This window comes from Lissotriton helveticus, chromosome 1_1 (assembly GCF_964261635.1).
Source record: "Lissotriton helveticus chromosome 1_1, aLisHel1.1, whole genome shotgun sequence".
In the NCBI taxonomy this organism is placed as follows: domain Eukaryota; kingdom Metazoa; phylum Chordata; class Amphibia; order Caudata; family Salamandridae; genus Lissotriton; species Lissotriton helveticus.
Genome location: NC_136057.1, coordinates 1,773,263,756 through 1,773,290,580, shown reverse-complemented (window position 1 = coordinate 1,773,290,580; position 26,825 = coordinate 1,773,263,756). Strand labels below are relative to the sequence as shown.

General features: G+C 47.9%; 1 protein-coding gene across 1 annotated transcript in view; it reads right to left on the bottom strand.

The window, feature by feature from the left end:
- GRIN2B (glutamate ionotropic receptor NMDA type subunit 2B) overlaps positions 1 to 26,825 on the bottom strand; it is a 493,334-nt gene that overhangs the window by 396,582 nt on the left and 69,927 nt on the right. The window contains exon 2 of the mRNA XM_078640153.1: positions 688 to 1,286. Within this exon, the coding sequence (XP_078496279.1) occupies positions 688 to 1,286 (599 nt within the window). The remainder of the gene's footprint in view (positions 1 to 687; positions 1,287 to 26,825) is intronic.

The following is a 26,825-nucleotide window of genomic DNA, read 5'->3' as shown; positions in this document are numbered from 1 at the left end:
TTTGTTAGAAAAATACACTCAAAGTATTCTGAGGGATGCTCAATTATTTTGCCGAGATAAAATATTTGCAAAATAAATTTGCAGTATTTTCCTCCCAGGAAAATCAATGAAAAATATAAAATTTAATGAAAAAATATATTTTTCCACACAATTGTATACAAGCCAGAGAACTCACAAGAACACACACTCAACCAGCCTTTCTCAACATATGGACTAAGACTCTAAAATAGTCTTCATTTGCATCCGAGACCTGCTACTTTGGGTTACCAATAACAGAAAAGTCTCAAAGCTCACATCATCTCTATCTTCCCATGATGTGAGACTGAAACCTCGCCTCGTTGATGCAGTTTCTTCTTTAATTCCTTGCATTTATTGCCCTGAATTCTCAATGCAAACATACCTGCAGGTTTATGTTTATGTGTTGGATCCTGCTACAATGTACAGCACTCAACTGTTCCCTCTAGGGTTGTGTTAACACTTTATGAATACCTCCAATCAAATAAAATAAAATGAACAAAATAAATAATCAGAAGTGAAGTGCTGTAATATTGCACCTTCCGATTTAGGATCATAGAGCCAACTTACACCTGTCTTTCCTCCAAACATTCTTTTATCCTTGAATTGGATGAGGTCAATACATGCACCTGACTGATCTCCCTTGTGCTTGTTTGTGGAACCAGGGCTCACCTGTTCAGCATGTTGGATTGGTAGATCCGTTTCTCCTGAGTGTTGAAGCAGCTGCTCCGGGGCGCTGGGATGAACTTGTGCTCTGACCGCATAGTTGACGCTGCTGTGGTGATGATGGCAATCCCATCTCGCACCCTGGCGGGAAGGTCATAGTCCCACTCGTCATAGGATACTGAGATGAGCCCAGTTGGAAACTCCGCTGGCACAGTGTCCGTGTCCCCCGCCACCAGGCTGGGTACGATCCACGTGTACCCGTAGCCAGTAAGCCCCACTGAGTGGGCTACCTCAAAGATGTATGTGGCCTCCTCCTTAGTGCAGTAGAGCAGGATCACAGGACTCTGTAGCTTCTTGAGCTGGTTTTGGATTTTGGAGTCCCCGTCATCCAGGGACATGTCAAGTACAATGACCTCCTCCAGCTCCCAGCCCACAAAACTGTTCTCAATGGTGCTTCGTATCTTGTTAACAAAGTCCTGGTAACCAGGGAAGTAGGTGGTGACAATGGAGAAGATGTACCAGTCATACTCCTCCATAATGTTTAACATGACGGAGGCTTGCTGCTCGATGGACGGACCAAACTGGAAGAACATTGAGGATTCCTCCTAAAAACCAAAAGAAGAAAGGGTTACTGGACCAATAAAGGTAATTAGAAGAACTAGTGTAAAAACATATTTATGCAAGAGCCGTTTGGATGTAAAGACAATGTTCATTGAGGATTTGAAGAGATAAAATTTGAATGAAACTCTAGGATTTTTGTCTTGCTAAGGAAATTTCGAGAAGCTTGTTGCAAAGAACACTAGCTAAGGAAATTAGTGTGCTCCTAAAGGCTATTTCCATGGATACAGTTGAAAAACAAAGAAGTCTCATTCACATAACCTGAATCACATTTTATAATCTGGGTGGACCTCGGCTGGGCTCAGCAGAAGTGACTCAAAAACCTTGAAGAAATTCAAATATGCAATATGAGGAAAAATTGATGGGTATGTTTACTCCCTTTTTGAGTTAAATAAATGTGCACTGTTTAGGCTAGCACTCTGATTAATTAGTTTTCCCATGTTGAACATGACCCTCCCTACATGAACACCTAAAACATTTTGCCTTCATTCCCTTCCTTTGCGGAACACATTTTTGTTAGCTTTTTGGACTCTGTGCACTTTACCACTGCTAACCAGTGCTACAGTGCTTGTGCTCTTTCCTTCAAACATGGTAAAATTGGCTGACACCTGCTTGGTCCATTAATTTACATATAAGTCGCTAACATTTGGTACTACATGTACCGAGGGTTTATAAATTAAATGCTGCTAGTGGGCTTCAGCACTCATTGTGCCACCCATGAAAGTAGCCTTTTAAAACGTGTGTAGTGTTGTTTTAAACTGCCATTTTCAACCTGACAAAACAAACCTTTTACCAGGATAAAAACTAACTCTGTGCGTAGTTCGCGTAGTAGCGCTACGCGAAGCTAAGCGAAGTGCGTAGTGCGGCAGGGAAATGCTGTTCGCAATGATTGCACAGTGCCGGATGCTTTTCCGCACTGTGTAATCATTGCATACGGCATCATGCACAGTGCAAGCGGTCGTTTTCTGCTGCTCGAGTAGGTTTGTACTCGAGCTGCAGCTTTCTCAACGCGGACTGGTAGTTTCTCATCGTGAGCATATGCGACCACTCGCAATGAGAAACCTGACCTCCCCGCGTTGAGAATCTCGCCGGGAGGTTTATTTTCCATGCTTGCGATCGGCAACTTGATGTTGCTGAACGAGTTAAAAGTCTCGCCGGGATGTTGATTTTGCTTGCTCGCAGTCGCCACCTTGACGTTGAGGACCGCGAGCGAGCAAAAAATGCCCGCTATGCATTTTTGCACTGTGCTACGTGTGATTCGCGTAGCACATAGTTGCGCAAACTATGCACACTCCGCGAGCCTAGCGTAGTTTTACGCCCATGCCTAATAAAAACCCTCCTTTTTTAATACTTCTAAGGGACCCCTAAGGTAGGTCCTAAAGACTAATCAGGCAGGTGCATTGTATTTAAAAAGTAGGACATGTGTGTTTAAGTTTTACATGCCCTGGAAGTGAAAAACTCATAAAGTAATTTTTAACTGCTGTAAGGCCTATCATTCCCATTGACGAAGCTTATTACATTTAATAAGTGCTAACTTTGGATTGGGAGCATATAGACAGATAGAGATATGCTGTTTAGACTCAAATGAATTAAAGTTTTAAATCCTTTTCAATGGTAAAGTCATATTTTTTGTCACAATATTCTGAAAATGTCACTTTTAGAAATAATGCATTTTCTTGTCGTAACCATTTGTGCATTCTGCCATATTCTGGGTCACATGACTGTGAATGGCTCTGCTGTTGGGGGATTTGTGTATCCCTTTCAGAGAGTGACACAAAGGAGAGGAAGTGTGGACAGGATGGTCCATCCTGCCAGGGTGCCAGGGTGGCTGGGGGAGGAGCTGTACCCTGCGCCCACTTACATTTTAAAGGGCGTTGTCTCCAGCACACCCAAAGGAACTTGCCAGTAGCCTTTTGTCACTTCAGGCGGTTTGCAGTTTTGACAGGGAAGGGAAAGAGCTTTCTAGAACCAGATATGGAGGTATTATAGGGAATCCCTCACACAAAGGCTGGCACCAGACATACATATTGGACCTCCAGAGCCACTCAGAAGAAAACTCCTGGACATGTGGCAGTTCCAGATGAAGGACTGCCCTACTGCTAGAGAAGGAAGAGTGGACCCGTTTGCCTTCATCCCAGATTGCCCAGAATGACTCCAAATGGTTAATTGGCTGCTCTGCGTGAGCTACAGGGACACAACAAGCTTCAGAGGCCTCCCTCCAACTGCTTAGCTGACCTGTTGCAATTGGACCTGCTTGGACTTGTGAATAAACCCGCCTGAGCCTGCTGCTGTCTTCTGCTTGAGTGAGTCCCTGATCCCCAAGATGTGCCTGCCCAGGTCTCAGACCCTTGGCTAGCATCAGAGAGAACTCCTTCTTGCCTAATTGAAGGTTCCATCAAATTCAGCGCAAAGCGACGTGAAGTCCCGCAAATCCTCACCACACAGCTGAGAGCTTCATCGGAACCAATGGCAAGCGACGCAAAACCCTGCAAAGCCTCGCCGCATAGCAGAAATCTTCATTGGAACGGATGCCGAGCGACACAAAGCCCCAAAAAGCCTCACTGCACAGCTGAAAGCTTCATCGGAACTGACGTCCAGCGGTGCAAAGCCCCGCAAAGCCTTGCCACACAGCTAAAAGCCTCATCGGAACTGACACCGTATAAGGCAAATCTCCGTAAAGGAAGACCACTCAGACCTCATACCAAGGACATATGGCACAACTCCCAGGAGGCCAAACTTGGTCATGTGCCCGCCTGTGCTCCATTGTGGTTGGCCTCAAATTATTGGTTTGTGCTGGTCCAGTGTGACCATATTCTCACAGTTGGCGCATTCTGCTTCTTAATGCTATTTTTACTTCAACCTTTAAAATTCAATATCTCCGGTTCAATTCAATGGATTTTTCTCATTTTGTTCTCATTTTATTTATATTTACTTTATTTTTCTAAATTGGGTTGGGATTTTTTTATGTTAGGTTTTCACTTCATTACTGTTTGTGTGCTGCATAAATCAATTACACATTACCCCTAAATTAGAATAGACTACTAGCGTGTAAACCCAGGCTAATTTAGTGACTTTGTGGATCACCCTGACAAGGATTGTGGCTGTTGCCTAAGTGGGGCTTCCATCCTCTCAACCGATAACCCCATTTCTTACAGCCCAGATGACAAAATTGATTCCCATAAACCCCAAAGGTTTGCCAAATATCAAATGATAAGCTTGTGTTGGGTTGCTGAGCCTAGTTGCCATTAAGGACTCTCACAAGCTATAAACTCCATCCAATAAGCATTGATCTAGTTTACATAGTAGGTCAATATTCAAAGTCTAAGTAGAGAAATAAAGAGGGAGGGACTTTACTAGATTACAATATGTCTAACGGCAGTACACAACATAAACTAACCCTGCATCAGCCACAATGATTAACAACAACTTGACTAGAAACAGTGATAACGCTGAGGGACTTTTTAGCAATCTGTGCTTTAACCACCCTTCTACCTGGTCACTTATTACAAAGAGAACAATTCTAGAAACAGATTTTTCTTTGAAGGCGGCCTTTTGAAGGGAGGAAACTAATTTCACGCCGTACAAAGATGGATGTTGGTGCACAAAAATAAGAAAAGTCAGATCTCAATTGTGTTATGTTGCAATGTTCTTATGTACAGCTGTGCCCAATTTTTAATAGTGTCTTAGCGGTGTCGGTGTGTAAAAGGTTTTGGTATAAGATGTGGCGAACCTTTGTGGATTGTGCTGTATTGTCTGATTCTGTGAATGTGTGTACCTATTAGTCAATGCATATTTTTTGCTCTTATTTTTTTTTTACCCGCTCCCAGGACTCACTGGTTTCCTTGCATTCTAATTTCTGTTTTTGGGGACAGTGCTGTTGATTGCAAATTTAACCTATATGGTCCGATTTACAGAAGCATTTAGGTGTAAAGGAAACAAAACTACAGGAGTACTCTTTACATACTCGTCCATGCGCTTGTGAATTAGTCCTGAAATATTCAACTCTGTATTAGTAATACAACTTAAAAGAGGGTACAGTCATTTCTAGTTGTGTTACCTGTATAGAAATATTACCATTTTAGATGTTTTGATGCCAATTCATAAAGGCACGTAAGAGCAGCGGTCGAAGTGGGTGGGATCTGAGGGGCATGACATGCCCATACTTTCCTAATTTAAGAAAAGACTTTCCCCAAGGTTTTGCGAAAACAGAACAGTTTCTCGATGTTAACTCTGATAGTTGAAATGCTTCAGTTGAACTGTGCCGTGAAACCAAGGGAGGGCAGACAGCTAAACAAGCCTTCTTGCCAGGGTGACTGCCTGGAAGAAATGTAAACGTGCACAATTGGTTAGTCTACAAATGTGAAGGGTGCCTAAAAGCCGGTATTGGGTTTAATTGACGGAATTACTTCGTGATGACACCGATTTAACCTTTTTGAGTGATATTGCAAGGGATTTACCAGCTGAGCTATGAAGTGTATGCTTTTAATGGAGAGTTATAAAAAAGTTGCACTATGTACAGTTTGGGCAGTACTAAAATCTGACTTTTGAAAGCACTTTATCTTAAATCTTTTCGCGCATTCTCTAAAAGCCTACTTTATACTGTGTGCAATGCAAGTTTAAAATAATAATGACTTACATATACACAGTGCTGTCTGTCACAGATTGGTACCTTAGAGCACTAATCATTCATAAGTCACTATCCTCCACTACATCAACTAGGATTTAAATCTGAAGCTCTCTTGTTACAGATATAGACATCTGCAATGCATTAACTAATAGAGGTTTCATAATGTACGATTCATGCATTTCCCACTGACTAACTTAACTTGCATTTATTTTTCTTTTAACCTTTGGCATATTTTATTAGTAGTGACCTGAAGGTGACAGACAGAAAAAAGTGACAGAATAGTTTTCTTTTAGCCACACCTTTGACCCCACCCCAAGTTCACTTACCCCCACCCCCATTGCATTCAGCATTACAGTTCCTATACATTTTTAAAGCACTTCAACCACTGCATAAGAGTACGTAAAACAGTACTGCGAGAGTACAAATTTATGTGCTCCGAAATGCCTTTGTGAATAGGCCACACTACTGAACCTTCTCAGCCATTCTCCGCTCTCCTTGTTTTTGGCTTGAGCATTGGCCTTATTTTCAATTTATGAGAGTCAGTTTTGCCAGTAGACGCTACAGAAGGGGGCTGAGGGCCAGCTGACCGGAAGGAAGTCTGCCCCCCTTGCAGATTAGGAGTGTGGAGCAGTCCAGCGACTGCCATTTTGTATTGGGCTATGTATGGCTGGCTTGGGATTCAGAAGCAAAATGGGGTGAACTAGACTAGGATCTATGGCAGCAGACCATGGGGGCCACAAACCGGGGGAAGACTATTTTACAGCAAGTGGTCTTCCTAATATGTATTGCCCCTTTCAGGAATGTTCCACCAGGAGAGGGGTGGGAGGAGCACCAAAACGCAACCAGGGTTAGGAGGCACTTGCTGGGTTTTTAATAAAGGAATGTGCATGCGAGAATACTGAAAATTCTGCCATGAGTGTTCCAAATGTGCAGGGTTACACACCCTTATCAACTTTTACAGGACAGGGAGTGCATCCCATAGCTGGGGCATGGGACAGTGGCAACCATAGGAGAGTTGCCAAGGAGGGCATCAGCAGCAGTTCTCAGGTCCCTACGGGAATAGGGAGGGGGGGCTAGAGAATTGGTGCAAAATGCTCGTTCTCCCGTAAACCTAGAGAGGTTGGAGTACTGGCTAGAGTTCTACAAGCGAGCAGAGGAGGCTGCGTTGTTGCGGGAAGGGCTTCATTGGGGCTTTCGTTTGGGGTACGGGGTCCGCTGATTAAGCAGTGGGTGGACAATTTGCTCACAGCAAAAGAGAATAGGCAGGCGGTGTGGGAAACATTGGTGAAAGAGGTCTCAGAGGGGAGAATGGCAGGACCCTTTCATAATTGGTCAAAGGTAACTCTGATTATGTCCCCAATTAGAGTGGTTCCCGAGAAAGATGAGGGATAATTTAGTTTGATCAAATATTTGTTGTTGCCTGAGGTTAGATCGGTGAATGATTTCATTGTGGATGAAGTAGCCTTGGTGTCCTACTCCTCGGTAGAAGTGGCCATGTCACTGGTAGCAACGGCGGGCCTGGAGCGTTAATGGCAAAATGCAATGTGAAGTCAGCTCTTCGGATGCTTCCGGTACACCCGGATGACTTCCAGCTATTGTATTTGCAATTAGAAGGAAAATGGGACGTGGACAAAGCATTGCCAATGGGTTGCTCCATTTCATGCGCTCTGTTTGAGTGCTTCAGCAGGGGGGTTTTACATGGCAGATGGGCCACGAGCTGGTAACCCACTATTTGGGTGATTTCTTCATTGTGGGGGCACCTAGTTCAGCAGACTGCCAAGTTCTACTGGCACAATTCCAAGAACTCATGGGTGAACTAGGGGTGCCGTTGCTGTAGTTTTTGGGCATTGAGATTGATTCCATGCGAACTGAATCCACGTTACCACAGGACAAAAAGGAGAAAATTCTAACACTGTTAATGTGCATGCTGGAAAGGGGAAAAGTGAAAGTGAGAGAGATTCAAGTCTTGTTGGGACAACTCAATTTTACGTGCAGGGTAGTACGGGTGGGGAGGACGTATTGAAGGATGTTGGGGCGGGCATTGTCAGGGTGTTCTCTGCCTCATCATCATGTAGGACTCTCAGCAGGGGTCAAAGAGGACCTGAGAATGTGGTGTTTTTTCCTGCAGGAATTCAACTGTATACCTTTGGTGAGACAGGAGGACGTAGATTGAAACATAGAAATCTTCTCCTATGCAGTGGGGGGGGGGACAGGGTTTTGATCTATATTGGCAGGGTAGATAGTGTGCTGAGCCATGGTCGGCCATGTGGCAAAACGGAGGCCGGAGACTAGCATTCTTGGAACTGTTTCCTTTGCTGGAAGCAGTGACCCTATTTGGCGCGGAGTTAGCATACAGGAGAGTATTATTTTGTGTGGACAACATGTCAGTGGCAAAGGTGGTGAATAAGTAAGTGAAAGTAAGTGAAATGGGTAGTGTACAGGTCTCTAACTGAAGCCAGAGCAGGGGTAGGACGTCCGCTAGTTGCACGCCACCCTAATATTCGAGCAACGTGGTGCTCTTTTGGCAATCCCATCCGTACTTGACCTCATTACCAGGGGTCTCAAACAAGTCCAGGCCCTTACACCTAAAGCAACGCTTGTGACAATGCGGTACTCAGCACTGGCATTGCTGTAGTGTTAGAGTTAGGATAATCATACTCCTTTTTAGACACCGGTCCTGAAGAATTGCCGATTGACTCGTTAGGGACAGAAGGCGAAAAGCATGTTTTACACTAACTGGACCCTGTAGGATCATTAGCTCCAGACAGGGCTCACACATTTTTAGTTAGGTTAGTATACCCCCAGAATAAAAATGGTGTTGCATACAGGGCAGTACTAAACCTATTTTAATCCACGATTCACACTCAATTCACTACCCAGACCACATACCCTCACACACCCAACGGCTGTCTCTTAAAAGCTCTCCAGCAAAAAGCCCCTTTGTGGGTGCACGTCGGGCAGTGCAGTACCGGCCCGACGAGGAGCACAGCCCAATGATGAAGCATGGCATCCTTCGGGGTGTGTGAGAGCAATCCATAAGAGACCTGTACACTCCCCCCCCAGGACATGCACATCCATTTCACTTACTTGCCTGTTTAGGAGCATTGTGCAGGACCTACTCAAAAGCTCCAGGTTCCCGCCTTTTGAATAACAAAGGTGGGGGATTAGACAGTCCACTAGGAACATTCAGGTCCTGACACAGTTATGTTTTTTTGTGTTAGGATGCTTGAATCATGACATAGCTTTCAGGGCGTGACATGTGTCTGGGGTGTACAATGACATTGGGATGCCTTGTCTCGTTCACAGTGGGGGGGATTCTGTGGGTTAGCCAAGGACTCAGAGACCCAACACCCATGCTAGAGAACTTGTGGTCCGTAGGTAACGCAGGATGGTACAACTGGTGGTAGGGTCGCTGGCAGAGTTTATGAACAGTGCATACATTCAGGCTTGGCTGGAATTTCCGGCGTTGGGTGCGCAGAGCCGGGAAGTGAGCAGTGCGAGGGTCGAGGATGTGATCCAGTATATCTTGGACATAATTGACAGGGGTTTGTCGCAGTGACAACTACGGGGAGATTGGCCTTAATGGGCAAACTGTTATGGGGTTACCCTCCATTGGTGGGCGAACTGAGATGCAGGATACTGGAAGATTGGGAAGTCCTTGTCTTGGAATCTACTGGTTAAAGTGATGCAGCAGTTGCCTGAGGTGTGCAGAGACATGGGAGAGAATTGCTTTTTCCACACAGTATCGGAACTGTTGTGGGGCAGGAGCACAGGAGGACTCTGTTGGGTGGATGTGGTCAGGGCATCGGGAGATGGGAAAAAATGGCTTGGTCACTCCAAAACCGATTGGAGAGCACCGGGGAAGTGGGTCATCTTGAAATCAATGGGTTCATCTGGCCCATGTCCGGTGGTATGGGGAGAGCGCCGGGTGGCTTGTTGTAAGGCAGACAGAAGTTTGGTCTTTCAGCACCTCCTATGAGGCAATGTGATGGAATACCAGTTAATAGCGATGCTTTGTAAGGCCTTGGCCCAGCTTGGAGTACAGGCATCCGAGTACAGAACAAAATCTTTTTGCATTAGGGCAGCATCAGAAGTTGGAAATAGGGGTTGGGTGCGTTAGGATATTATGCATCTGGGCCGCTTATCGTCGGATTGCTATAGGCAGTAAGCGAGGGAACTGGGGGAAGAGGGAAGCGCAGCGGAACCTGCTTGGTGAATTACTTACTGCTTGTTTGTTTCCATTCTATGTGGAGTAGCTGGCCCAGAGGCTGTGGAGTTGGATATCTGGGTAGTGGGCCACTCCTTTATCAAGTTGGCAGCTAAACAATCATCCCAGAGGGGCGTGGGTTCTAATTTGGGTTTCAATGATCATCTTTTCGGGTTACTTGGAGGGGAAAGGGGAAAATGCTTTGTTGGGACTTTCCACACACATTAAACAGCATGATGTTTGGGTCAAGGTGCTGTGTTGATTCTTCATTTTGGGGAGAATAACTTAGTCAGGAAGAAAGGGGTGTTGTTGTTGAGGACTATGAAAAGGGACTTGGAGATAAAAGAGCAGTGGACAGGGGTTTTTGTACTATGGACTGAATTTGTGCCGAGGCGACCTTGGAGAGGGGCATGTAAGCCGGCGCCAATAGACAGGGCGCAGAGTAAAATTAATAGGGAGATGGTGCGCTTTTGAAGGGAGATTGTTTTCGGTCGAATTTGTCATTTGGGCATTACATTTGAGACAACAGAGTTTTTTAGGGGAGATTGGGTACCTCTGTCTCGGATGGGAATGGATTTGCATTTGGCCAAGGTTTGGAACGTTAGGTGGTAGGTGGTTTGCCACACACCAAAGGTTAAGGAATGGGGGACAGAAAAGTAGGTAGTTTCACAACCCCCCTTGTCTGGGTGGAGGAGGCATGAAAAGTTTGACAGAAGTTGGCAGAAGTTGGTTGGTGTTGCCAGCTGGGGAACCATGTACAAGGGGAGGGTAGGCAGGTAGTTCAAGGTTTAGTTTAGGACATTTGGTTACTTACAGGTTCATAGTATACTCATAGGATGTAGGGGGAATAGAAAGTTGGACATTTTAAAATGCAATAGTTAAATGAGTTAGCTGCAGAGTGGGTATGTTGGGGGGTAGGGGTGGGGATGGGCTAGGGAGCTGGTTCACTGGATGTATTGCGAGGCTTTAGTTTTGTAAGTCGGTTTGCCAGGAAAATTAGTGATGTGCACATGTTTTAATAAAGCAGCCTTTTTCACACACAAAACGTGGTCAGTTTCTGTATTGCACCCCTCTCTTTCAAGGGGGTTTGGGGGGGAAGCTGACAAGAGGGAAGTCTTCCCTCGGGGGAAATATGGAGGGTGGTGCAGTCCAACGACTGCCATTTTGTATTGGGCAATGTATATAGCCCAAACGTAGCCCAAGGTATATTTAGGGGGTCAGGTTGGACTACCAGCCAGCCTTTTCGATGCAGGTGACCTGGTGGCTCGTAGTGTGAGTTTAGAGTAGCATAGTTTCCCCTCCCTCCCAGCCCGTTTGTTGGGGTTTCCCGGGGTGCAATTTTGTTTTTTTTAGATAGTTGTTGAAACTGGGGCAATGGGGCAGAGTGTGTGTATGTTATCGCTTAGAACAGGTGCTCCAGGGGCATGAAATGTTTGACAGGAGATGGCAGAAGTTGGTTGGGGTTGCCAGTTGAGGAACCATGTCCAAGGGGAGGGTAAACAGGCAGTTGCAGGTTCAGTTTAGGACATTTGGTTACTTACAGGTACATACATATACTCATAGGATGTAGGGGGAATAGAAATTAGGAATGTTGACATGCATTACAGTTAAATGAGTGAGCTGCAGGGTGGGTATAAAACGAAAAGAAGTTATAATAGTTGGTTATAAGCTTGCGCTCAGTTGTAAGTGGTAATTTACACAACATATAAGGCTGCTACCACGGATAAAAGTGACGTCTATCACTACGCCACCATCTGATGTGGAAAAAATCCACAACAACAAATATATAAACGTAGTATCCCGAGCAAAAGCCAGTCCTGTTTTTCCAAAGTAATTAACAAATCCAAAAGATTATCCAATCCACATGTGTAGTTGGTCTTCTTTTATTATTTTGACAACAGCAACCTTGTGGATCCTGCAGGGTGGGTATGTTGGGGGAGGGACCGGTGGGTGGTGGTCCAGGGACTAGTTCACTGGATGATTAGTGAGGTTTTCGTTTTGTAAGGCGATTTGCCAGGAAAAATTGTGATGTACACCTGTTTCAATAAAGTGGCCTTTTTCCACACACAAAAATGGGCAGTTTCTGTACTGAATCCCTCCCTCCCAAACATCCATTCTTCTCACTGCAAATGACATCGGTCAGAATAAAAAATGTAGGCACGCAGTTTGACCAGAACCTTGACTTTCCGCCCCAAACCAATCAAGCTGTCAAAAATGCCAGTTTTCAAACGTTGCTGGGTAAAATCTGCTTTCCCTTGCCGCAGCTTCCGCGGCTCGGGTGCCAATCACTGCCGCATGTCTCCGAGGATCCCTCGAAGGACAACTCTGACCACGCCAGCTGATTGCCCAGAGTATATATAACGCTGTTGCGAGTTTAAAAAACGCTGCAACTAGTATTTCCATCTACATTGCACTAGTACCAATTAGGAGTTAGGAGCTACATGTACTAAATTTTGTTTTGTGATCACTTCTACAATTGAATAGAAGTTGGTTGTGAAAAAAGTTGTCAATAATGCATGCAAATTGGGCTCAAATTTGGTTTGTAGATATAATTCCCCATTTTTTGTGCAGCTCTGTGAATCTGGTGCCGAAGCAGGGCACCTGTAATTTGCAGAGGGGGTATATGAGCCTGATTCTAGTGGAAGCAGGGCTTTGAGGGGACCGCTTTTTCGGCGAGTAGCACGCTACTCCGGGACCCATAGAGGATTGGTGTTGAATCAGTATAGTGAAACATGCGAGTTCATTTTAAGTGGTGGTTAGGTTAGTCAGTTTTTAAATACAAACCTTTTTTTTCCTCTTCTATCCTTCTGTTATCCTTCCGAATCCAAATCAAATAACTGACTAACCTAACCACCACTTAAAATGTACTTGCATGTTTCACAATACTAATTCAACACTAATATTCTATGGGTCCCGGAGTAGCGTGCTACTCGCCGAAAAAGTGCTTTGGCGCCTTGTCAGGGATAGTAATAGCTATATAACTGCAATTACAATTCAATACAATACAATATCCCGCAACCTACCCTTCTCTATAAAAATAACTGAATAACATATCTACCACTCAAATGACTTCATATTTCACTATACTAATTTTCAACACTAATCCTTTATGGATTCCGGAGTAGCGTCCTACTTTCCAGAAGAGAGCTTCAACACCCATCAGGAGTAACAGGTGCTACATGAATGCAAACTTCTCTTCCCCTTTTATCCCTCCCCTATCCTTCTCACTCCAAATAACTCATGTCCTTAACTTTTCTGGTAAATTTATTGACGATTTCTGAATAATGAATGTAAAACATATTAAGGTAATCCATGTTAATGATTTAGTTCCTGTTTATAGTTCACGTTCTTCTTAATATTGCACTCCATAACAGTGCTAGCTATTTCCAGGATGATGTGGTTTTGTATTTATTTTGTTTAACCTATTAGTCTTGTATAGTGCATACTTTGAACTGAGTAGCCTCAAGTTGTTTGTAATGGGCCATGATTGAGAGCTCTGGAGTTGAGGCTGAAGGCAGTGCGAGTTTCTCACAGTGCCTGTCAGTGGCTAAAAAAGGGGTTCAGAATACATGGCCATCCAAACCTTGGCCCCTCTGCAGAAGCAACAGAGACAACCATTTACAAAGCCAGTGTTCTAGGCTGCCTTTAGGTATTTGACAGTTGTTGTGTTATAGGTCTGGGTGCAGTAACTGAAAGCTCAGAGAGACACCAATATATCAGTCAGTTGGAACACCATGGAAATCACAAAAATTTAGATTACGTTTTAAGTCACTCCTATAATTACATAGGCCATGCCCCTTTTAGAGACCCTCCACTTTTTTCATCGCACTTATAGCCCTGAGTCCAAGGGTCTAATTGACTGGATGGAAAGCTTATTCTGGCTGGCTAGATTGACTACTATTCTTAGACCATAGCATGGTGCTTTGCATCTGACAATGGTAAGCCTGAGGTGGCTAGCACTGCGCATGCACCAATTGATATTAGGCTGCTGATTGCTTGTTTGAACTCAAGCCTTCTGTGCAACCCGGCCCCCAGCACCTCTCTACCTAGGCACAGCAGCTCCCAGCCACAAGTTTTTGTGTGACTCCATATCACTCTTACAACTGCACTTCACCTGGAGTGCCAGCTTCATTCCTTTGTCACTTTGTGTGACGAAGTGCATTGCACACTGGGTGTGAATCTCAGTTCTATGTCACACTGTGTGTACAGGTACACTGCACACCTAGGTGTGAGTCTCACTCCTAGGTCACACTATGTAGACCTGCAATGCACCTGAGGGTGTGAGTCACAATCAAATGTGACGCTGTGTACACCGGCAATGCACCAGAGGGTATGAGTCTCAAGCCTATGTGACAGCGTGTAATACCCCACACCTGCAGTGCACCAGAGAGTGCGAGGTTCAATCCTACGTGACACTTTGTGCACCTACAATGCACCACAGAATATGAGTGTCACCCCTAAGTCACTCTCTGGGAACAACCGCATTGCTCGCTGGCAATGAGACTCAGTCCTTTATTACACTGCTTGTACAGTTACAATGCATCCTCGCGTGAGACTCAGACCTATGTGACACTGTGTACACCTGCAATGCACCAGAGTGGGTGAGTCTGAATCCAGTGTGACACTGTGTACACCTGCAATGCACCACAGGATGGAAGTCTCACTCCTAAGTCACTCTGTGTGACCAATAGCTTTTCTCCCTGGGAGTGAACGTCAGTCTAACATTACTGTGCTTGCACAGTTACTTGTTGTAAGTCTCAATTCTTTGTCACACTGTTTACAGATACAGTGCACCAGAAGGTGAGTGTCAAAATTTGAAGTCACAATGTATACATGTGAAATGCACCAGAGGGTGAACCCTCAATCCCGTGCCACACTGTGTACAACTGCCATGCACCGCGTGGTGTCTGTCTCATTTCTAAGTCAGTCTGTGTGTGCAAGTCCGTTGCTCCATTTGTGTGATCCCCAGTTCTATGTCACCTTGTGTGTTAAAGTGTATTGCTCCCTGAAGGTGAGTCTCAGTTCTGTGTGATAGTCCAATATCACACTGCAGGTATACCTACAATGCGCACCTGGGTGTGAGTTCACTCTTATGTCACAGTCCTATATAACACTACGGGTAAAGCTATACACCCCTGTCAGTGGTTAATTTGTAGAAAAATAAGTGCTGGGGCTCTCATCAGGAGGCAGCTTGCACCAACCCATTTCTGCTGTTAGCGCCGCCTAAAACAGAACCAACTACTAACAATGAAGGCCAGGTCGCTCCCCTGCTGCCGCACAGCTCCACCAGTTCACCGCTGCCTCCTTCGCTGCCGCTGCTGATTGGGAGTTTGATCTCGCTGTGCCCCCGAGCTGTTGACTGTTGCAGATTTTACTTTTGCCTCCACTGTTTGTATTGTGTGTTCCCCTTAATCTGTGGGTAAGTTTCAGGGTTTTGTGATTTGTCTATTGCTCCCTGTGCGTTTCCCCCCCTTTTTTTCTGTACCCTCGGCCATCTAATTTTCCCGCCGCTGCTCTCCTGCGGCCCGCCCCCTCGCCGCCCCGCTCCCGTCTCCCAGCTGCTCCTGCCTCCCTCACAGCCCTAAATGGCGGCCGCTGCGTGGCAGTAGAAGCGACCCCTGACCTTGCAGAAGGCTAGGTCGCTCCCCTTGTAGGAGAGTAGGGTCTGCTTCCTATGGTCACCCCCACATTTTACTGTGATTCTCTGGTTTTTCGACTTTAGTGTGGCTGTGGGCCTGCTAATCAGACCCACAGCCCAGCTGTTCTCTCTCTAATTTGATACCATGAACTTTAGGTACATACCTGATTGGGTATTGGGTCACCTTTGTGAGCCCCTGTATAGTGTACCATAGTTACCCAGGGCATAGGTGCATCCAAGGCCTACCAGGGGCTGCAGCATGTATTATGCCACATCTGGCTGACCATCCAAACTGACACCACAGGTTGATCATCAATACAAGGAGGGGAACAAAGCTAGGACAATATTTTACGGGGTCCAGTGTACTCGTCCTACAGACTAATGACACAAAGGGATGTACAAAAGTTCCCCGGGAAGAGTGACAGAGAGGTGTGTGTGTGCTAGTGAGTGGGGGGAATCCCCTAGTTGGAACTAGAACCCTCACACACCCAGCAAGCTAGGTGTCATGCTTCATCATATGGGCTCTGCTCCTCGTCAGACTGGCGCTGCAATGTCTGACGGGCTCCCGAAACCGGGGCTCTTTATCGGAGATCTTTTGTTCCCGCCATATGGTGCATGTGTGTGAGAGGGCCTGGGGAGTGTGGTCGTGACGTGGGTTTTAAGTTAAAAAAGGTGAGTCAGTCCACATATTAAATTTATTCTCGTAGTAGACTCCCTTGGTTAAAAACAAAGAATGGTGGTGTGGGAGAGGAGAGACAATGACCCCAGTACTACTAAGGTCAATTGGACTACTACCCTCAATTATCAGTCGACATGTTTCTTGCCTGATGGCAATTCTTCAGGACCTAAATAGGATCGTACCACACAGTGAAAATACTAGTGACAAATATATATACAAAAGTGAAGGGTTAAAACTTGCAGGTAGGTATATGACCGTGTTTCAGTCAGTAATACCAAGATGCAGGCTAGTCAGTCCTGCTGCAGTTTGCAAAGCCCTAAACCGGATCCCTGGTGGACCTCTCAGTCTGCTCCCGTGGGACTGGCTGGGGAGGTATAGTACCTCCGGCGGCAGCAGTCCAAACGGTTTCACCTACCCCACGAACAGCGTCTAGGTAATGACGCAGAGCAGCAGGGTCATATACCTACCTGCAAGTTTTAACCCTTCACTTTTGTATATATATTTGTCACTAGTATTTTCACTGTGTGGTACGATCCTATTTAGGTCCTGAAGAATTGCCATCAGGCAAGAAACATGTCGACCGATAATTGAGGGTAGTAGTCCAATTGACCTTAGTAGTACTGGGGTCATTGTCTCTCCCCTCCCACACCACCATTCTTTGTTTTTAACCAAGGGAGTCTACTACGAGAATAAATTTAATATGTGGACTGACTCACCTTTTTTAACTTAAAACCCACGTCACGACCACACTCCCCAGGCCCTCTCACACACATGCACCATATGGCGGGAACAAAAGATCTCCGATAAAGAGCCCCGGTTTCGGGAGCCCGTCAGACATTGCAGCGCCAGTCTGACGAGGAGCAGAGCCCATATGATGAAGCATGACACCTAGCTTGCTGGGTGTGTGAGGGTTCTAGTTCCAACTAGGGGATTCCCCCCACTCACTAGCACACACACACCTCTCTGTCACTCTTCCCGGGGAACTTTTGTACATCCCTTTGTGTCACCACAGGTTGATCACTCAGCTTGGGTAAGGTGGTGTAATCACCCCTTACTTAGATATAGTATATCTATATCAACCTTATATATAGACACATATGCACCTATAAGTCACTCCTATGGTAGGCCTAAAAAATCCTGGAGGCAGAGTGCTTGGTTTTATGTGAGAGGGTGCCCTAGCATGAGCTGAGCCCCTCTGCAGCTTTCGGAACCATGTCCTTATAGCTGTTCTATGATATAGCCATACCATATACTCTTAAGTGCATTATAATCCTCACGGTTAATGCTAACTTTGGTTTGGCTTTATTAAAACATATCATGTAAGGTGTCAAACACTTTGGAATACTACCCCCACCAGTTCTGGCGGCGGGGGTAGCATTCCACCCTTCTAGAGGGAGAAGAGATGTAGTTACTGCTTTACCCGGTTAAAGTTAAACAGAGCCTCAGCATCACAAAATGGATGCTGCTGCCACAGACACGAGTCTGACCTCCTGCAGCTGGATGAAACTCCGGCAAGGGAGGCCTGGACAATAGGTTTCCTGTCGAGGGAGGTGCTAGCACCTCCCCAGACAGCCTGTAGTGTATTGGGGCAGGGTGGGTTGAATGGAAAGATGCTTTTCCAGACACTGCCTGGGGCACACAATGTGCTCCATGCATAGCCAGGTTCAAACCAGTTGCTGGGGCACTCCAGCCTCGCTCTGGCGCGAAACTGGACAAAGAGAAAGGGGTGTAATCAACCCCTTCTCAGGGTCCACCCCTAGGAGGGACCTAGCAGGTAATCCAGCCCCTAAAATCAGTATAAAGATAGGAGCTGTGTCTAGAGACATTAGATTATCCTGGACTGAAACTCTGAAACAAAACTCTCGGACCTTCGACGTTCTATACCGACTAGAAGACTGAAGACATCTCCCTTGTGGTCAAGGAGTGAACACCCTGTGCAAACAGGCACCACCAGTAACATGCCGGTTTGCTTTGTCGACGCTCCTGCCGGAACCCGAAGACTCAGCGACTCAGGAACTGGACTTCCAGACTTCTCCGACTCCGATCCACATCCACAACAAAGCTGAGACCCGTGGCGGACACGAGAGACGTGGGACCAGACACCCTGGACTACCTGCACTTTGCTAACAGTGCAACTACCGAGGCACCCTCGCAGTTGTGCATTGGGGATTGAGAAACCCCAGGCCATTTGCACTGAAGCTCAGCCCTCCACACTCCACGAGTGCTGCGTGGGGCCTGCTCCTGCATTTCAGCTCGACACGTCTTCCCGGTTGCTAGCCCGTTGGCTAGTTAGCCCTCCGAAGACTTCCTTTTGAAACTACACTGCTTTCCTGGTTGATCCAGGCTTGCTCTAGCTTCCCTGTGAAGGAGAAGCTTCCCAGACCTTGCTGGTCTGAACGGAAGCCCATCTTCCCTTCCTGCGTGGATTGTGTTTGCCAAGGCTTGTTGGGTCCAATCCGAATACCGACACCGCAGTCAACTAGATCCGTCATGGGCAGCTCGAATCCAGCTCTTGGTCATCATCTCATCGACACCTCCTGGTCCTCGTGGCGCAGAGACAAGCTTCACCTTCTTCACCTGAAACACTTGACATCGCCTGGTTCCTTCCTGGTTCCTTCCTGGTCACTGGCTAGTGACCCAGACTCTGTCCCCTCTGCTTTCAGGTTCTTCTCATTTTCGATCCATCCTTGGATCCACCCGGACACTTTTCTCCTGGTCGCCTGCGGCACTTCTTTGCAGCTTTCCATAGGAAACAGCGCCAAAACCCGACACGAAAAGACACCTATGCACCCGGCTTCGCTGGGTGAGGTAACTCGAGTACTCCGGTGCTCCCGTGGGTGTTGACTCTCGAAGTGTCCCAGTTTAAAAGGGTTTTACCGTAGTCCATCTGGAAGTGTCCTTAATCAACTACTTTGTAACTTTTACGTTCCCATTATAACTCTATGGTAACTCGCAACTGTGTTCCCACACAGCACGTGTCTCCCGTGGGTCTCCTACTTCCTAACCTTTGGTTCTGTAGTGTAGCCCCAGCGATTCCCTAGGCCCTAGGCCTATTCACTATTCCTGAAGTGGTCCTTATACCACTTACTTAGTATATGGTTCGAGAGGCCCCAAGGGCAGAATTGTATTTGTGCAACTTATAGTATGCTTAATGAGTAACTTGTAACGTATCTCGAACTCTGACCTCATAAAGAGTGCAGAGGGGTTGTGTTAGTAATAAATACATATATATTTCATATATACCTTGTGTGGTGTCCTTTCATTTGGTATTCAAGGGATTATATATGGTAAAACAGCTGGCTTCACCTGCTCTCTGAAGTTTTAGCCTAAGACTGCTGGTCCATGCTACCACTAGGATAGCTTGTCTATAAGGTTGACTTTACAACCACCACCAATAAGGGTCGTTTAGACTGGTGCAAGGTGCCCACTAGAATAGTGGACATCATATGCCAGGCTAACTTCTCACACCCCTGCTGCCGCACAGCTCCACCAGCGCGCCACTGCCTCCTTCGATCCCGCTGTGCCCCCGAGCTGTTGACTGTTGCAGATTTTACTTTTGCCTCCACTGTTTGTATTGTTTGTTCTCCCTAATCTGTGGGAAAGTTTCAGTGTTTTGTGATTTGTCTATTGCTCCATGTGCGTCCCCCCCCTTTTTTCTGTACCCTCGGCCATCTAATTTAATTTCCCCGCCGCTGCTCTCCTGCGGCCCCGCCCCCTCGCCGCCCCGCTCCCAGCTGCTCCTCCCTCCCTCACAACCTTAAATGGCGGCTGCTGCGCGGCAGTATGAACAACCCCTGACCTTGCTGAAGGCCAGGTCGCTCCCCTGCTGCCGCACAGCTCCACCAGTGCGCCACTGCCTCCTTCGCTGCCGCTGCTGATCGGGAGTTCGATCCCGCTGTGCCCCCGAGCTGTTGACTGCTGCAGATTTTACTTTTGCCTCCACTGTTTGTATTGTGTGTTCCCCTAATCTGTGGGTAAGTTTCAGTGTTTTGGATTTGTCTATTGCTCCCTGTGCGTCCCCCTCCCCCCATTTTTTCTGTACCCTCAGCCATCTAATTTTCTGCCGCTGCTCTCCTGTGGCCCCGCCCCTTCGCCGCCCCTCTCCCACCACCCAGCTGCTCCTCCCTCCCTCACAGCCTTAAATGGCGGCTGCTGCGCGGCAGTAGGAGCGACCCCTGACCTTGCTGAAAGCCAGGTCACTCCCCTGCTGCCGCACAGCTCCACCAGTGCGCCACTGCCTCCTTCGCTGCTGATCGGGAGTTCGATCACGCTGAGCCCCCGAGCTGTTGACTGTTGCAGATTTTACTTTTGCCTCCACTGTTTGTATTGTGTGTTCTCCCAAATCTGTGGGTAAGTTTAAGTGTTTTGTGATTTGTCTGTTGCTCCTTGTGCGTTCCCCCTTTTTTTCTATACCCTCGGCCATCTAATTTTCCAGCTGCTGCTCTCATGTGGTCCCGCCCCCTCGCCGCCCGGCTCCCGCCTCCCAGCTGCTCCTCCCTCCCTCACAGCCTTAAATGGCAGCCGCTGCGCAGCAGTAGGAGCGACCCCTGACCTTGCTGAAGGCCAGGTTGCTCCCCTGCTGCCGCACAGCTCCACCAGTGCGCCACTGCCTCCTTCGTTGCTGATCGGGAGTTCGATCCCGCTGTGCCCCCGAGCTGTTGACTGTTGCAGATTTTACTTTTGCCTCCACTGTTTGTATTGTGTGTTCTCCCTAATCTGTGGGTAAGTTTCAGTGTTTTGTGATTTGTCTATTGCTCCCTGTGCGTCCCCCCTTTTTTTTCTGTACCCTCTGCCATCTAATTTTCCCGCCGCTGCTCTCCTGCGGCCCCGCGCCCTCGCCGCCCCGCTCCCGCCTCCCAGCTGCTCCTCCCTCCCTCACAGCCTTAAATGGCGGCTTCTGCGCGGCAGTAGGAGCGACACCTGACCTTGCTGAAGGCCAGGTCACTCCCCTGCTACCGCACAGCTCCACCAGTGCGCCACTGCCTTCTTCGCTGCCGCTACTGATCGGGAGTTCGATCCCGCTGTGCCCCCGAGCTGTTGACTGTTGCAGATTTTACTTTTGCCTCCACTGTTTGTATTGTGTGTTCTACCTAATCTGTGGGTAAGTTTCAGTGTTTTGTGATTTGTCAATTGCTCCCTGTGCGTCCCCCCCTTTTTCTATACCCTCAGCCATCTACTTTTCGAGCGTGCCGCTGGCGCGCCAGAGGCAAGCCCGCCTGCGCCGGTCCATGCCTGGACCGCGCCCAGCACAATAACCCCTGGACCCCGCAACCTCCATGACACCAGACTCCGCTACGACGCCAGCACCCTTGACGCTCTCAATGCCGGCCGAAACCACCGCTGCTTCCAGGCCACCCCGAAATGCACCCGTGGGCCCTTCTCCTGCCACACCTGCAACTTCACCTATGCCAGAACCACTAAACCTCCAAGGTCTGGACCCAACCACCTTTACTGCATACTCCTCAATACCCGCTCCGCACGCAAACACGCCGTCGAGCTCTGTGACCTACTCGACACCTCCGCCCCAGACATGGCCTCCCTGACCGAGACCTGGTGGAACGACTCCTCGGCGCCCAACATCGCCATAGCCATCCCAGACAGCTACAAGATCACCCGCAGGGATCGCGCCAATGGAGCCGGAGGAGGAATAGCCATCGTCCACAAGTCCACCCTCAAGGTCGCCAACCATGCAGACGACACACTCAACACTGCCGAACACCTGCACTTCCGGATCCACACCGACCCCAACACCACCCTCAGAGGAACACTCATCTACAGACCTCCCAGACCCCGGGCTCAGTTTGGCGACTCCATCGCCGACCTCGCCAGCATCCACGCACTCGCCGCCACGGACTACATCCTCCTCGTGGACCTGAACTTCCACCACGAGAACAACAATGATGCCAACTCCGCCACCCTGATAGACAACCTCGCCCTCAGACAACTCGTCACCGCACCCACCGACGCTGCCGGCCACACGCTGGACCCCATCTTCTCCACAGGCTCCCACGTCACCTTCCACCACACCTCCGAACTCCACTGGACCGACCACCGCTGCATCCATTTCACCTTCAAGAAACCAACCACACATTACCGCACCCAACAGCTACCTCGCCGCTGCTGGAGCAAAGTCACCGACGACCAGCTGATCACCACCCTTACCCAGAACCCACCCACCGACCCGACCAACCCAGACACCGCAGCCCGCAACCTCAGACAGTGGATCGACGACTGCGACAACACCCTTGCCCCGCTCAAGAAACCCTCCAACAGCCATGCCAGCAAGAGAGCCACCTGGTTCACCGACGAGCTCCAGACCTCCAAACGTGCATGCCGGAAACTGGAAAAGACATGGCTCCACAAACGCACACCGGACAAACACGCAGCCCACAAGGACGCCACCCGCAGACATCACCATCTCATCAGATTAGCCAAGATATCCTCCTTCAAAAACCGCTTGGACAACAACGCACATGACAGCAAAGAGCTCTTCAGCATCGTAAAGGAACTCTCCCACCCCAGCGCCAACACCAACGACATCCCGCCCTCACAAGAACTGTGCGACTCACTAGCCATCTTCTTCCACCGCAAGATCGCTAACATCCACACAGCTTAAACACCACAACGGCCCCTACCACGCCAGTCGCCACCTCCCCTGCGAACACCACCAGCCCCAACCGCCTGACCACCTGGGCCAACGTCAATGACGACGAGACACGTCAGACCCGTGCCCACACCACGTTTTCAACAATGCAGACACAGCCATCGCCCCCCAACTACGGAAAGTCATCAACATCTCCTTCTAAACAGTGACACTCCAGGAAAGCTGGAAGCACGCTGAAATCAACACCCTCCTCAAGAAGCCCAAAGCGGACCCCAAGGACCTCAAGAACTTCCGGCCCATCTCCCTGCTCCCGTTCCGGGCAAAGGTCATTGAGAAAATCGTCAACATACAACTGGCCCGACACCTGGAAGACAACAACATCTTAGACCCGTCCCAGTCAGGATTCAGATGCAACCACAGCACCGAGACAGCCCTCATCGTCGCCACAGACGACACCAGGCACCAACTAGACAACAGCGAAACAACAGCCCTCATCCTCCTGGACCTGTCAGCCGCCTTCGACACGGTATGCCATCGCACTCTAAAGACATGCCTCCTAGAAGTCGGAATCCAAGAGAAGGCCCTTGACTGGACCACGCCCTTCCTCTCAGGCAGAACCCAGAGAGTCCGCCTCCCACCCTTCCGATCCGAAGCCACCGACATCATCGGCGGCGTCCCCCAGGGCTCATCCCTCAGCCCCACGCTGTTCAACGTCTACATGGCCCCCCACGCACGAGTGGCCCGCCATCACGACCTCAACATCATCTCCTACGCCGACGACACCCAGCTCATCCTCTCTCTCACCAAGGACCCGCACACTGCCAAGCCAACCTCCACGAGGGAATGAAGCTGTCGCCGAATGGATGAGGTGCAGCCGTCTGAAGCTGACCTCGGACAAGATGGAGGTTCTCATCCTCGGACCTACCCCCTCAGCTTGGGACGACTCCTAGGGGCCGACCACAATGGGTACTGCACCTACACCCACCGAACATGCATGCAACCTAGGATTCATCCTCGACTCCTCCCTCTCCATGTCTAAACAGGTCAACACCATCTCCTCCTCCTGCTACAACACCGTCCGCATACTCCGCAGGATGTACAAGTGGATCCCGACCGAAACAAGAAGAACGGTGACACATGCCCTCGTCAGCAGCAGACTGGACAACGGCAACGCACTCTACGCAGGAATCCCAGCCAAACACCTACGACGACTACAACGCATCCAAAACGCCTCCGCCCGACTTATCGTCAATGTCCCCCGCCGCAGCCACATCACCCCCACCTGAGAGACCTACACTGGCTCCCCGTCGACAAGAGGATCACCTTCAAGCTCCTCACCCACGCACACAAGGCACTCCACAACACCGGACCAGCCTACCTGAACAACAGACTCAGCTTCCACACCCGTACCCGCCAGCTCTGCTCCGCCAGCCTCGCCCTCGCCGCTGTGGCCTGCATCCAACGTACGACCTCCGGCGGCAGATCCTTCTCCTACCTCGTCGCCAAGACCTGGAATACCCTCCCCACTCACATATGGCAGGCCCAAGACCTACTCACCTTCAGAAGACTCCTCAAGACCTGGCTCTTCGAACAATAGCAGCACCCCTCTCCCCCTCACCTCAGCGCCTTGAGACCCTGAAGGGTAAGTACTCTGATTGATTGATTGAGAGGATATGGCGTGATAGCCAGAGCTGCCAACTTCAGAGCTGGGGAACCAGGCTCAAGTCTCAGCGTCGACTCAACATCCTGTGATTCTGGGCAAATCGCTTAATTTCCCCCAGGCTACCATAAATTAATGTGTCCTTAACTGGTGCTCATGAAAAGCATGAGTGTCGGTGATTAAGTGCTGGTGCTGAGCACCGGAAACCACCGGCTCAAATTAAGAACTGACCCCTGGGTGTGAGTCTCAACCCCTTGTGATACTGTGTACACATGAAATGTGCCAGAGGGTGTGAGTCTCAAACTAATGTAACATTGTGTACACCTGCCATTCAACCCAGGATGTAAGCCTCACACCTATCACTATGTGTGTACAAGTGCATTGCTTCATTTGTGTTCCTCTCAGGCCTATGCCAGTCTGTGTGTACGAGTGCCTTGCTCCCTGGATGTGAGCCACATTCACAGCTGGTGCCGTCACAATGCACTCTTGGGTGTGAGACTCATTCCCAAGTCACAGTCCGATCCCAAACTGAGTGTGCAGTTACAATGCACCCAGGATGTGAGGGTCACTCCGAAGTTGCACTGTGTGTATAAGTGCATTGCTCCTGGGTGTGAGTCTCAATTGCATGTCACATTCTGAACAACTGCAGCACGCCACGCGTGTGAGTTTCAGCCACAAGAAGGACACTGGAATTATGTGGCAGTGGGAACCAAGTGATGTGGCAGTGTTGACTAAATTATGCAGCAATTAAAATTATTTTGCTGAATTCTCAATATTCATTCTGTGGCCTTCACTGTAATGCAAAGTTGTAATTTTATCACCCGCTGACTCTAAATGTATCCCGGCACTTTGCAAAATTCAAAGGTTTCTTAGAATCTAAGGTACACAAATAACTAGATCCATTTTAAAATGGTAATTCCCTACAAGAAATTATTTTATTTTCATATGTGTGTAAAAATAAGTCCTGGATTAAATTAGTTTGTGTAAACCTTACAAAATTGCACTCAGCAGAAAACAAGCCTACATACGCATATTTATTGTAATAAAATATATTCTTGTTTTACTTGGTGTATCCCAGAGATTTTTAGAACTGGTCTTCAGTTTTGGTTTTACTCTGTGTCAGCAAAATGGGCCTCTTGAAGCATGTCTTTCCATTAAGAAATAGACTTTCAGTTCACCATTTACATGACATATCTATAAGCAATTCACCGTCAAATGTTTATGTGATTTATAAGAGAACATAACACACATTTTAAAACTCATTATAGCTCTATATTGGTATTCTATAAAAATATATCAGACACAGAATTTCAGAGTCGGATACCAATTGGTATTTAGTAGAGAGGCGAATCAAAAGCAACAGCCCTTAGGTAACATAAATAAATATGTTAAAAGGCAATATACAATAAATACTGCTAAAAGGTAAAGCAACCACACATTAACTTCAATTTCTACAAAGTACTTTTTTAATTCCTAATTTCAGCTAAAGCGAATATGTGGACTTCACAGAGCATCTAATTATTTCCTAATTTCTGCTGCACTCACTAGAAATTGGCCACACCGTGACAAATAAGGTCAGAATCAGGCATCATGAATGTGATGAAAGCAGGGCTACAGGCCCTTAGGAAATCCACTTAGGGCCTATTATTAGGACCTGGACCCCTGGTGTTGCTCACGAGCTCTTAAATACAAGCTTTTTGGCTCTTTCCGACCGCAAACGGGTCCGTTTGCACTAGAATCGCGCTGTTCACACCAAAAATCAGTGTGAGCCGCTGCCAGTCTGTTTTTTTGCACAGCAGCATCAACCGTCCACAGGGGACTGCTAGCCTGCTCCTCGCGCCACGCCGATCACTGCCTGCAATGCTTTCTTTGCTCCTCACAACCCCCTCCAACACAAACAGGACCCTTGGCACAAAACTTGAGACAGTAAACCTGAAGCAGGACTAATCTGGGACTGTTTTCGACAGACACTCCATCAAGATTGGCTTAAACTTTGGACTCTGACCTGGTCCAACGCGACCAGTTATCTCTGGTTGCTGCTTTAATGCTTCAAGCAACTATATAGCAGTTTATTCTTTTAAAATGTATAATTTGAGATTGCTTGTGCGTTA